Below are 12,613 nucleotides of genomic sequence, written 5' to 3' on the forward strand. Positions count from 1 at the left end.
GGAAATATAACAGGTGATTTTCACAGTTTTCTCAAAGTTTATTAATGAAAAAAAGAAACAAAAAAGTAAAAAAAAGAAAACAAAATTGGATAAATAAAAAGAACAAATGGCGATAAAAGACTATCATTAAACACAAAGTCTATAGCATACATGTGTGATGTGTAACTGACATTTAGCTCCAGTCAAGACTCACCACTATACATTTAAAACACATAAAACATTTAAAACGGTGTTATCTTGATGTCATAAGCTTGTGTGCTTTAAGCATGTTCTCTGTGGTTCGAGCTGCCTTCTGAAATGACATGTTTGTGTTGCAGATGTTTGGAGTTCCTGCTTCAGAGCGGTGCTACGGCCTCACTGAAAGACAAACAGGGTTACAACCCTGTCCACTACGCCGCAGCCTATGGACACAGGCACTGTCTAGAACTGGTCAGTTTACACAAACGTGTGACACATAGCACACCTTAGCCCCTTACCCCAGTGTGCCCCAACCAGGGCTATTAATGGGGAAAGAGTAGCATCAGCTAGGGATAGACCGGTGGTCACCGTAGCCTCTGAGAGTCACTGAAAATTTGCTTTATATTGTCCCCGCTCTCTGCCCCCCTTTCCTAGCTCTCTCAGTCAGTCAAATCTAATAAAAACCAAAGAGCCCCGAAACAAATCTGACATAGTATTAGCTAGCTGACAGTAACAGGTAAGCTAACAGCTAGCTAAATGTAAGTTAGCTTGTTACAATTTGCCAACAAACTAATTGTCTTTGAAAAAGTAGCAGGCTAAAAACAACAAATTTACTGATTAGTTAATATAATTTGCTAAAAACAGCTGACTAAAAACAATGGTTTAAATGGGTAGCAAAAGTATAAAAAGGTAATGGTCAGTAATGAAGTCATTTCGATTGGACCCTATTTCTGAACCCTGACTGAATCAAACTGCCTTCACTCTGCACAAACAGGATGTCTCCAGACTAAAGTCCTCACACAGATGCTCACACTCCTGTCACATGTTGTTGAATATGGTTGAAGCCTTACTGAGGAAATGCTTGTACTGTTGGGGAGTGTCTGTTAAGTTAGAGCATCAAGTCTTTTATGTAACAAACAAACAAAAAAGAGCTCTGAGTAAATCCCTGAAAAACAGAGCTACTTAAATTTGATAAAGCACATGAACAGACTGTGACTGTGTTCACGTTGTTTTTGTTTTGACCTCCAGCTGCTGGACAGAGATGGCGGTCACCAAGATGACTCTGAATCTCCACATGCCAGGAGCCCGCTGCACCTCGCTGTCAGTATTAAACGGATAAAAGGATTTGTAGTAGGTTATCCTATTTTATTTTTTTAATTTACATTTTTAAACAGTAATTTCTCTCTTCAGGCGTACCATGGCCATGCTCAGGCCCTGGAGGTGCTGCTGCAGGGGGAGAGAGAGGTAGACCAAGGGGACGAGATGGGGAGGACAGCTCTGGCGCTGGCTGCTCTCCGTGGTCACTCTGACTGCGTTCACACCCTCCTCAGCCAGGGAGCATCGCCACGCACTACTGATAAGCAGTATGGACGCACCCCGGTGCACCTTGCAGGTGAGCTTAGAAACATGGAAGCATGCAATTTGGCAATTTGTAGAAAAACAGGAATAGAAATAAGATAGCTGGTCTGGGAGACTGAATTTTCAAAACAAGAGCAAGGATGTTGTTATTTTGTTCCAAAAGATAAAAAAATTAATCAAAAATATAATTTCTATATGTGAAAATTTGTAGTGAAATCAGCATATGGTCGGTGTATATAACACTTTAATCCCTCTGCCAAAGCTTTTTTAAACACATGTGGACTGTGAAACTACAAACAGCTGATTACCAAACCCTGGGATGGTTGTTTATTTAGATGGAAATCCAAGTATAAGATGTGTTATTTATGTGGAAAAGCTTTATTGGGTCTCTTATGTCTGAAATTGCTTTGGCCTCTTCCTCCAGCCTTAACTCATTACTTCAGAATCATAGGAAACACTTGTTTTTCGTGCACCTCTGGGCAGGATTCTTTAGTGTATCAAAGGTCATCTTAGTTATTGTGTCCTCTTATTCCAGCAATGTGAGCATCATTTGAACATACTTGAGATGCCTAACCTTTGGACTGAATGTAGCTCTCTGTAGCTTCAGATATCTGCAGTCTTAGAATGGAAGAGTCCTTATTGTTCATTTGAAGCACATGTATGTGCCGCTCACGAGCCTGGGTTGCCTATAACTACAGTTCAGATGAACTAAATTTAGAGTTTGTTCCCCATGTGGCTGAAAAAACAGGTGGTTAAATACTTTTTTTTCTACTGTGGTGACAGAAGTCATCACAACCTTTGTGTCACAGAGCTGATTTGTACGTTTGTGACACCTTGTGTTTTGTTCTCTTTGCAGTGATGAATGGTCATACTACGTGTGTGCGCCTCCTGCTGGATGAATCGGATAATTCAGACCTCGTGGATGTTGCTGACTCTCAGGGACAGTGAGTGACCCTCGCTCCCGCCCCCACACATCCTGTTTGCTTCGTGCGATTTGTCCCTTTCCGTTTTCCCTCTTAAATATGTTGTCCTCGTCTGCAGGACTCCTCTAATGCTCGCGGTGGCCGGAGGTCACGTCGACGCCGTGTCACTGCTGCTGGAAAGGGAAGCCAATGTCAATGTGGCCGATAACCACGGCCTCACAGCGCTGCACCTTGGGGTGAGCGCGGAACTTGTGTTTGTGTGGATTTAGTGCAGTCTCTATTTATAATTTCTTTCATTTGTGACAAGAAAGAAGCAATAAGTTTTATATTAGGGCCTATTAGACTCCCATTAACATTTTTAGGAGGGACCTTCTTGGAAATGTGCTTTATTCATTAGAAGACTTGTAAAAAGAGACAAACAGGAAATGTTCTTTCAGATTTGTATTATAGATTCTTATATAGCTTCTGCTCTGTTGTCTCAGCTGCTGTGTGGTCAGGAGGAGTGCATCCAGTGTCTGCTGGAGCAGGAGGCTTCGGTTTTGCTCGGCGACTCGCGCGGTCGTACAGCCATCCACTTGGCCGCTGCCCGAGGCCACGCTTCCTGGCTGAGTGAGCTGTTGAGCATCGCCTGCTCGGAGGCGCCATCCTTGCCCCCGCTGAGAGACCACAGCGGGTACACACCGCTGCACTGGGCCTGTTATTATGGTTAGTGGCACCTGCAGACACGTTTTTAAATTTAAAAAAAAAAAGTAAATTCAGTTCAAAACAGACAATCCTTTGTGAGCAGCACTTGGTGATAGTGGGGAGGAAGAACTCCCATTTAACAGGACGAGACCTCCAGTTAGGAAACTTTTCCCTAAAGTGTGTGTTTGTGTGTAGGTCATGAAGGGTGTGTGGAGGTCCTGCTAGAACAGAAAGGCTGCCGCTGTATTGATGGGAACCCCTTCACCCCTCTGCACTGCGCTGTGTAAGTCACACTGATATCCCGGAGTCGTCTTTTTTGCTACTGGAATAGTGTTTTTCCTGCTTTTCAGAGGCCGATTTCAGTCGCTGAACTCCTGTTTGTGTTTTGTCTTTCAGAACCAATGATCACGAGCCATGTGCATCGCTGTTGCTGGAGGCGATGGGTTCAGACATTGCTGGCTGCTGCGATGCTAAGAGCAGGTAAGAAGCGAGTGTGGACATGTCGCCAGCGCAGCTCCTCCCACGCTGCCGAGCACCATATGTTCTCATTCCATCCTCTCTCTTTCAGGACTCCTCTTCATGCTGCAGCATTTGCCGGTCATGTCGATTGTGTCCAGTTGCTCCTTTCCCACGATGCACCTGTGGACGTCGCAGAACAGTCGGGTCGCACTGCGCTGATGATGGCGGCTCAGAGGGGCAGGGTCGGGGCTCTTGGTACGGGGTTGTTTTACATGTGCTTATGTTCAGAAAATGAGCAGTGATTTTGTTTTTTATACGTGCTCTGTATTCTGTCTCGTACAGAGGTGCTGTTGACCAGCGCCAGTGCCAACCTCAGTCTGACTGACAAGGACGGCAACACCGCCCTGCACCTGGCTTGCAGTAATGTACGTCTACAAGGGGGCACCACGCTCCAGCATTAGTGTTTGGCCCAGTTTTGTGGGACCTTTGTTTACCTGTTTTACTGAAAGGAAGGCTCACAGATGAGACCTCAGTGCTGTTTACTTATGCAGAACTCTGGAGGACTTTTTAACTTGAGTCCTTCTTCTTCCAGGGGAAGGAAGACTGTGTGTTGCTGATCCTCGAGAAGCTGTCTGACACTGCGCTCATTAATGCCACGAATGCAGCGCTGCAAACGTGAGTGTGAAAATACTTTGGCCCTCATGTCTGTACATATAGGAAACACATGTGTCACTGTAAACAAGAGCTTTTGAAATGATGTATGTAAAGATTTGGTCCAGGATCAGTCCAAGTAAAATAAATAAAATTAGTTTTTCAGATACTGTGAACATTTTATTAAACAAATTTGAAAACCTGTTTCACTAGAGGTGATGTAGTTCAGTTAAACAAGAGTACTTGTGTAACCATGAGTGACATTATGTGTAACTTTCTGTCAGTCCTCTGCACCTGGCGGCTCGTAGCGGTCTTAAGCAGGTGGTCCAGGAGCTGCTGTCCAGAGGAGCCAACGTTCAGACGGTGGATGAGAACGGTACGGTAAACTCAGTACTTATCAGGGCCTGACTGCACACCTGCATGAATGTCTTCCTTCTCTCAGCATGGACTCAGCTTGTCTACTGAAAAGCTTTAATGCTGTTTTCCACGTTTGCTGCAGACAAAACAGTTTTTAAAAGGGTTACCACTCGTTGTAGAGTTAGGTGAGTTTTATAGAGTGCAGGAAGGGTTTTCAAGTGAATTTGGGGTTTGTTACATAGCAACAGACAGACAGGATGGGTATAGAAAGCAGGCCTGTTACTGTTCGAGGTCGGCACAATAACTAGTCCACCCATATCTAGGAAAACGTAATGATCAAAGTAAATCTTTGATGGAGTGATATTTTTTGGCTTTTATTTGATGGCAGGAAATGAAAGAAGAGCATGAATTGACATAAGATTTAGAAATTGATACTTCAGGTGTATCTACTAAAAATCACAAGTTCAAATCTGAGCTCTACGGGAAGGTCAGAGGCCAGGAAAATCATGTGAATGCGATACATAGGACTGTGATACCACAGGTGTTTGATACCAGGCGACTGGGGGCCAGTAGTTTTTATATGAAGCTGTGGAAACCCGGATTAAAGCTGTTCATGTGTTTTTTGTGAGCTTTCTTTGTTCTTTGTTCTTTGTTTTGTTGGCTATAGATCAATTTAAACCTGAAAGTCCATAATTGATTAGCTTAGATCAGCAATACTGGATGAAGTACTTTTGTATATATTCAGTTACTGGAGTTTTAGATTAAGTTGTAACCCCATTTCTTTTCACTACTATGGCCTAAGGATTTGTTTTATTAAGGGTAATTGTAAGAACAAAAATAGTTAAGCTATAAAAACAAAAGATTCATTTTCACTGAATATAATGTAGAGCTACACGTGGACAGCTTTTTGCTAATGTCACTGAAAAAATAGTGTCTCCATACCCTGAATGAATAAAATTGTATTTATATTAGGGCTGTGCGATATGACTAAAATCTCATATCCCAATATGAGACATCTATCGTCCCGATAACGATATAAATCACAAAATTGAACATTTTCTGTAAATTCTGTGAATTTCGGGCAGCTCGACTTGCGTGAAGTGTTTCCAGCTGGGCGTCGCGTACCTGGAGTCGAGTGTTTTAACCGATGCATGAAACGATACATTTTTAGACATAAGTTGAAATGGCCGCCATTTTCTTTGTATTTATTACACGGCGTGCGGTGGGGAACAGCCTGTTCTAACGTTTGAGTCTAAGGTTTATTTTTTAGCACCTGGCGGCTCTTTTTTGCTTCTCATCCGTAAATACTCTGCATACTCTTTCACGTGATTCAGTTTATTTTGAAAAGTCTCAACAGGATCTTGAGCTTTATTGTGAAAGGTTTATGTGGAAAATAAACAATGGTTTTACCATCGTTGTTGCTAATGACAACGCATAAAAACAGGCGCTTGTCCGTCCGTAGTGTGGTTATATAAAATATAAGAGAAAGAGAGAACTTTAACAAATTAATAGAGCCACTACAGTGACCATCAAAACCATGAAAAATATTGCCGTAGACAGTTTATTTTGCGACACCACAAAACGAACGATAGTGTAAAATGAAATGACAGATGTTTTTATATCGTCATCCGATATATATCGTTATATCGAACAGCCCTAATTTATATGACACCAAATCATATGTTTAAAATGTTTAAAAACTCTTTAATATCAGAGAGAAACCCCGACAATCAGCTGACCCCCTATAAACAAGCACTTTGCGACAGTGGGAAGGAAGAACACTCTTTTAACAGGAAGAAACCTGTGGGAAAACAAGGCTCGGATGAGATTGGTAAAGTTGTAATGAAACTTAAACTTTAAAATATAAAAACACAGAATACAAACCTCCTGTACAGTTCCTTCTGCTCATCCCCAACCAATCACAGCAGGTGGATGCGCTCTCTGCCAGAGGTTACTTCCTGTTAAAAGGGAGTTTTTCCTCTCCACTGTTGCCAAGTGCTTGTTCATAAGGTTTTGTCTAATTATCGGGGTTTTCTTTCTGTCATGGTGGAGTCTTTACCTCACAATATAAAATGCCTTGAGGTGACTGTTGTGATTTGGTGCTGTATAAATACAATGGAAATGAAAAACCAACATCTTTTCCTGCAAGTAAACACATCATTTTTTGATATAAAGTCATATTTTTAATATGGGAGTCTGTTTTGCAGCTAGATGAGATGAGGTCTCCAGTTTTTATTTTATTTTGTGACTATACTGCGCTTTGTTTATTTATTGTCCACTTTGGTGTCGGGCTGCTGTTGTTGTCGCTGTCCCCTTCTGTCTGCTCACACTGTCAACTGGCTGAACTCTAACGGGATGCTGCTCCGATGCTGCTTTGCCTTCCTCCGCTTCCTCCTTGTCCACGTCTCGCTCTGTTCCTCCTTTTTGTCCGTTTTTGTCGTCCTCCCTCCCTCTGTCTCCGTTCTTTCTCTCTGTCGCTCTACCTCAGGTCTGACGCCTGCTCTGGCTTGTGCTCCTAGTAGAGAGGTGGCTGACTGTTTGGCTCTCATTCTGGCTACCATGATGCCTTTCTGCTCACCTTGCAGCTCTGGAGCTCCCTCCCCAGGGTCCTTGTTGAGGCATATACCCCACCAGGGGGGTAAAGGCCTATCCACTGGCCCTCGGGCGACACGCAGCCCCAGGAACCCCTCGGGACCATCCAGCGAGGGAACCACAGAGAACGACTCAGAGGATTCCGAAACTTTCTGACCCCTCTAAACCGACTCTCTAGCTTCCTACCTCCAAGAGTGCACGTGAACGTCTTACCTCTCTCCTCGGCGAGGAATGATGCAGTGTTTGAGTGCACAACTGAGGGAGAAGGATAGAGACTTGGTCATTCATAGAGCCCATAAAAGTTCAATATTAAATAAATAACTTGTGGACAATAATTAATCGTAAGATGAGTTGGAATATTTTCTAATAGATGGTTAAATAATATTCATATTTCTCATGTCTTCTGTTTGTTTAATATTGAACCTTTGGTGCTCCACATGCAGTGTCTATATCTTCTGTTCCCCATGTTGGGAACATGAACACGAACTGAATCGCTCTGCTTTGACGCCAGGCTGGAGACCCTGCAGCTTCTTTTTTTTGTAATGCTCTTTTTTTAAAAGAAAAACCAAGATGGGAGCAGCTGCACTGCCCAGGACTGACTGACTGGAGCCCAACGAGTCGCTCCGTGAACAAGAACTCGATCTGGACCAGTTTGGGTCTGCATGCTTGTGTTAATTTACACCACGGTTCATTCTTTCTACTCACGGGTGCTTAAATCCAAACGACCTCGGTACTTAGTCTCTGCACGGCACAGCAGCTCGCTGCGGAGACTCGTGTTGTCTTTTTAAAAAAAGCCATTTTTAACTGTTTGTACAAAACGAAGGAGACTATTAAGAAATCAGAGTGTAATTTTAAACTTTTTATGATTTTAGGCTTGTTGTACCAAATATTTGACTTCCACGAGTAAATAATGAACATGTGACAAAAGGTCACATAAACAGGTACATAGAGCTTGTTTTTAACTGTTTAACAGCTGAAGCACAAATTTGTAGGTTTTTGTTTGGTTTGGATGACGTTTGGATAGAATGGGAATTGTGTGGCCTCTCCGAAAGACGATCCTAGTTCAACTGTGGACCAGAATAGAGGATACGAAACACTAGGTACATCTCAATGACCTTTACATCGAGAAATCCAGATGACACAGCCCTGACGAAAGATTCCTCAAGCCTGATTTAGAGTTCTGTGGTAAATCATGGTAGAGCTTACCATGTGTAACCCACGTAAGTGGCCGTCAGCATTTATGCTTGTGCTGGTTCATTACATGTTAATTACCAAGTGGGTATGTCCACTGATGTTTCCAGCTGATGGAAACATCCTGGGTAAACATATTTGTCCCTGAAGTTTTTCCACTTCTTTCCACATTCCCTCACGTCAATTAATAAATAAATATCCCAAGTTCGTTTCAGTTCCACAGTCACGTGTGTTTCAGCATAAATTTAAATGCTAATGCAAACACTGAGGCACAAAGCTGTGTTCAGAAGAGCTGAACAGTAATAATGATAGTCTGTTAATGTTAAATAAGTTAACGTTAGCCTCAAGAGGACATAGATACATGCTACGTTAGCATAATCCTGACAAATCTTTTGCTATGTTAGCCATTTCATGTTTCATGTTGAAGGATGCATTTATATCTGATTTAATTTTATATTAATCAAAGCGTGGTACATTTTATGGTAGTATAGTAGCTACACAGATAAGTCAAAATCCTAGTTCAATTAAAAAAAGGATTGCATTAGCAGTGCTGTTAGCCTAAAGAAAATAGCTGCTACATTAGCACAAAGTGTTTTTACTATATTAGATCAAAGCTAGTGGTATCTAATGTTGTTGTTCGGGACATTTTTGAAAACATTCAGTATTGTCAGTATGTGGTGTAAAGTCAAGAACTAATGTATCACAGGTGGAGTTGTAGATATCAACCATGGGGGTTAGCATTGCTGCTATGCTAAAACCAGCCTGGGGGTTCTTCCAGTTTAAAACCAGACTGAAGAGATAAAGACGCTTGTGTCCACCACTTGAATGACTTCCTGTGGCCATGAAACAAAGGCTGTTCTCTTGATTCTTTGAAGCACCATCTGTACTTTTAATGGAGTGATGTGATAAGGTAATGGGGATGTACCTAGTGATGAATATAAGGTCTGTGGAGATCAGATTGAAAGATGAGATTATGACTAAGATTTATGCATTTTGTCCTCTGGCCTTGAATGGCCATCTGCACTGTTTTCACTCCATTTGCATCCCTACCTGTTGTGTTGTGCATGCTTGCACACTTCCAGGCAAAGCTTCTTTTTTTGTACTTTAATGTTTAATCGTAAATGCCCAGATTCTCAACAAAGACCAAATTTCTGAGGCAATGAAAAGCTCTGTTTAGCTCTGTTGTGCTATATATGATCCATTACACGATGGTACAAACAATGCCAGCACTTAAATGTAAATTAACACAGGGCTTTGACCACTTTCCTCACATTCCTCCCCACTGTTTGTCGCTCTGCCAGCTATGTGCCATTGTTTCGAATGTGTCCAGTGCCTTGATGAGTCTTTTTTTCTTTTATGACATATCCTGTGCTAGTAGTTGGAAAGGATGAGTTCACTATTATTGCAAAATAGGAAAAGTGTTGGTGGTACAGTGGTGCAGATTTTAGCCATGCTTTGAGAGATTTACCTCAGACCTCTACCGTTTTATTGTTTGTGTAGGTTTTTCGCCTTTTGTACACACCAGACACTTTTAAAAGTGAGAAGAAAGTTCCAAACCAGCCGTCAGTTATGAGGAGCTGCTAAATGGATTTGAAGGTCGAACTTGTAAAACCAGACTTGATGTGCTGCTGTGGTCATATGATGTGACTGAAAGCACAATTACTGAATGGACCTATAAATATAAATCTCACTGCAAGAAGAAAGAAGGAATACTTGATTCATCGTTTAAGTTGGGAAATGACTGAAACCGTGAAAACAGCGAGCTCTTTCTCCTCTCTGTGGAGGTGCAAATCTTAAAACCTGGACAAACGAAAACTAGGCGTGGCTGAGCACCACCAGGTACCACCAGTTTTTTTGAAATTGTGTGAAATTATTCTTTAATGCGTTGAGCTAAATATGAGTGGTTATGTTGTATTGAATGACAGTGTTTGACACAGTTTTGGTTGTTTTGTCACCTTAAACCTCTGAGGTCTAAGTCATCATTTTGCTTTTGAGTTTTTGCAAAAAATGTGAATTGTTTTTCGTGTTGTCAGTTGAACTGATTTTTTCTTTGGCCCCTGATTGCCAAGATTTTGGAGAACAAAGTAATAAAAAGGAAAAAATGATGTTTGCTTGCCTAGGGTAGGGTCGGGGTCACCACCTGTGACAACTTAGACCCGAGAGAGTTAAAGGCTGGAGATTTAATCCCCCTAATTTTATTGTCAACAAATCCACTGCTCCATAAATCCTTTTGTTCCTCATGCAATAAATTAAGGAGGTTTTACCGTCAGACCTCATACTCTTCCTGCTAGATGATTAACTCGTAATACTCACCCAGTTGAGTGAGTATTTGGAAGCCTTTGATTTCCAACGTATTCCGAGTGGAAAGCCTTTTAGTCTTCTGTTATTGTTACACGAGTGAGTCTTACTACAGCAAGATCGATTTCAACTTTGCAACAACAGTCGAGGCCTGCGGCTCAGAGCAAGGACTTAGTTATCAGTCATTTGTTGACAATAAGAAAAAAAGACAATATCTCCAGCCGTGTGTGTGTGCGTGTGTGTGTGTGCGCACTAGCTTAGGTACTGATATGAAATCCACCTGCTTTTTACATTATGTACTGTAAGGGAAAGCTTTGTATGAAGAAATCTCCATCCCAGATGGTTTTGTTTGACTTTGGATTTAAAATGTAATGAGTTGTGAATCCTGTTAGCTGCCAGATAAGCACACATATTGTTAGCAAGCACAGTCTTTACTGCCTCCGCTGTCCCTGAGAGACAGAGCCTGTCCGCCAGTATTCAACCAGAAAATGAGCTTCAGCAGGCCTGACAATCGTCGTGTGATTTTCATAGCAGTTCCTGATGCAGTACGGCATGCTGAGGGCTGTTTGTCACCTCCACTTTGTTTTATATTAACTGTACAACAATAAAAATCTGTTTGGAGTTAAAAACATGCCAATTCTTTTCTTTTTCCATCAATCTGTGAGGAGACTCATTACACCAGAGATGTCAGACTCATCTTACATTGTGGGTCACATACAACCTGTTTTGATCTGGCCAGACCAGTGAAAACCCAGTTTCTGTCAGTGTAAAGAAACCTAACTACTCATGTAATCAATGATTAGTTTAAGACAGAGAAGAGTAATTTCAACAATATGTCTCTACATGATAAAGAAATGCTGCTGTAGTAAATGAAAGAAAGCACAAGTTGTGCTTACAGATTTTAAATGTGTAAAATTACAGATGTGTGTAACTGAATTACTTCAGTATACTGTAAGTGACCGTGGGGTCTTTATCAGTAGGAAAAGCTGAAAATACAGTTAAAAGTCCGACATTTCTGTCCTTCACATTTTCCAGAGCTCCCTAGCGGGCCTGATTGAAGGTTAATGGTTCTTTATTCGTCACATGCATAGTTATACAAGTATAACACAGAGTGAAATGTAACCTGACACACTCCTTGACCAGGATGTGATGTTCTGTGTGAGGATGCTCTCCACAGCACCTGCATAGAAAGTCCTGAGGATCTCTGGAGACACCCTGACCTTCCTCAGTTGTCGTAGGTGATACAGGCGCTGCCTGGCCTTTTTGGTCTGGACCTGAATGTGGGCAGACCATGTCAGGTCTGAGGAGATGTGGACACCGAGATACTTGAAGGACTGCACCCTCTCCACTGGAGCTCCATTGATGATAATGGGCTTGTAGTCTCTGTGCTGACTCCTTCTGAAGTCCACCACCAGCTCCGTGGTCTTGCTGACGTTCAGCTGGAGGTGGTTGTCTTGGCACCACGATGCCAGATTCTTCACTTCATCCATGTAGGCCGCCTCATCATTGTTGGAGATGGTGCCCAACACCACTGTGTCGTCACCAAACTTCACAATGGTGTTGTAGCCGTGGGTGGCCACACAGTCTGAAGTGTAGAGGGAGTAGAGCAGTGGCGAGAGGACACACCCCACTGTGGTGCTCCTGTGTTCATGGTGATGCTGTCGGAGACACATCTACCCACCCTCACCACCTGAGTTCTGCCAGTGGGGAAGTCCAACACCCATGCACACAGACGGCTGTTGAGTCCCAGATCCCTCAGCTTTGTGAACAGTCTGCAGGGCACTATTGTGTTAAACGCTGAACTGTAATCAACAAACAGCATTCGCACATAGTTACCCTGTTTCTTGTCCACGTGGCTGAGGGTGGTGTGCAGGTCGTGGGCGATGGCGTCCTCTGTGGATCTGTTGGGTCGGTAGGCGAAC

At 42.5% G+C, this 12,613-nt stretch overlaps 1 protein-coding gene across 2 annotated transcripts in view; it reads left to right on the plus strand.

Moving 5' to 3' along the window:
• The window catches only part of ankrd44 (ankyrin repeat domain 44), a 32,402-nt gene extending 21,108 nt beyond the window's left edge, over positions 1-11,294 (plus strand). The window contains exons 16-28 of one of the 2 annotated variants that reach the window (XM_080904114.1): positions 318-429; positions 1,207-1,278; positions 1,369-1,570; positions 2,393-2,480; positions 2,578-2,695; positions 2,942-3,164; positions 3,339-3,426; positions 3,540-3,623; positions 3,712-3,857; positions 3,945-4,027; positions 4,195-4,277; positions 4,538-4,629; positions 7,099-11,294. In XM_080904114.1, the coding sequence (XP_080760240.1) occupies positions 318-429; positions 1,207-1,278; positions 1,369-1,570; positions 2,393-2,480; positions 2,578-2,695; positions 2,942-3,164; positions 3,339-3,426; positions 3,540-3,623; positions 3,712-3,857; positions 3,945-4,027; positions 4,195-4,277; positions 4,538-4,629; positions 7,099-7,358 (1,651 nt within the window). In that variant the 3' untranslated portion in view covers positions 7,359-11,294. The remainder of the gene's footprint in view (positions 1-317; positions 430-1,206; positions 1,279-1,368; positions 1,571-2,392; positions 2,481-2,577; positions 2,696-2,941; positions 3,165-3,338; positions 3,427-3,539; positions 3,624-3,711; positions 3,858-3,944; positions 4,028-4,194; positions 4,278-4,537; positions 4,630-7,098) is intronic. The other variant, XM_080904115.1, reaches the window with a different exon arrangement.
• Positions 11,295-12,613: the final 1,319 nt, after the last annotated feature.

Source organism: Rhamphochromis sp. 'chilingali' (assembly GCF_963969265.1).
Source record: "Rhamphochromis sp. 'chilingali' genome assembly, chromosome: 14".
NCBI classification, from domain to species: Eukaryota; Metazoa; Chordata; class Actinopteri; order Cichliformes; family Cichlidae; genus Rhamphochromis; species Rhamphochromis sp. 'chilingali'.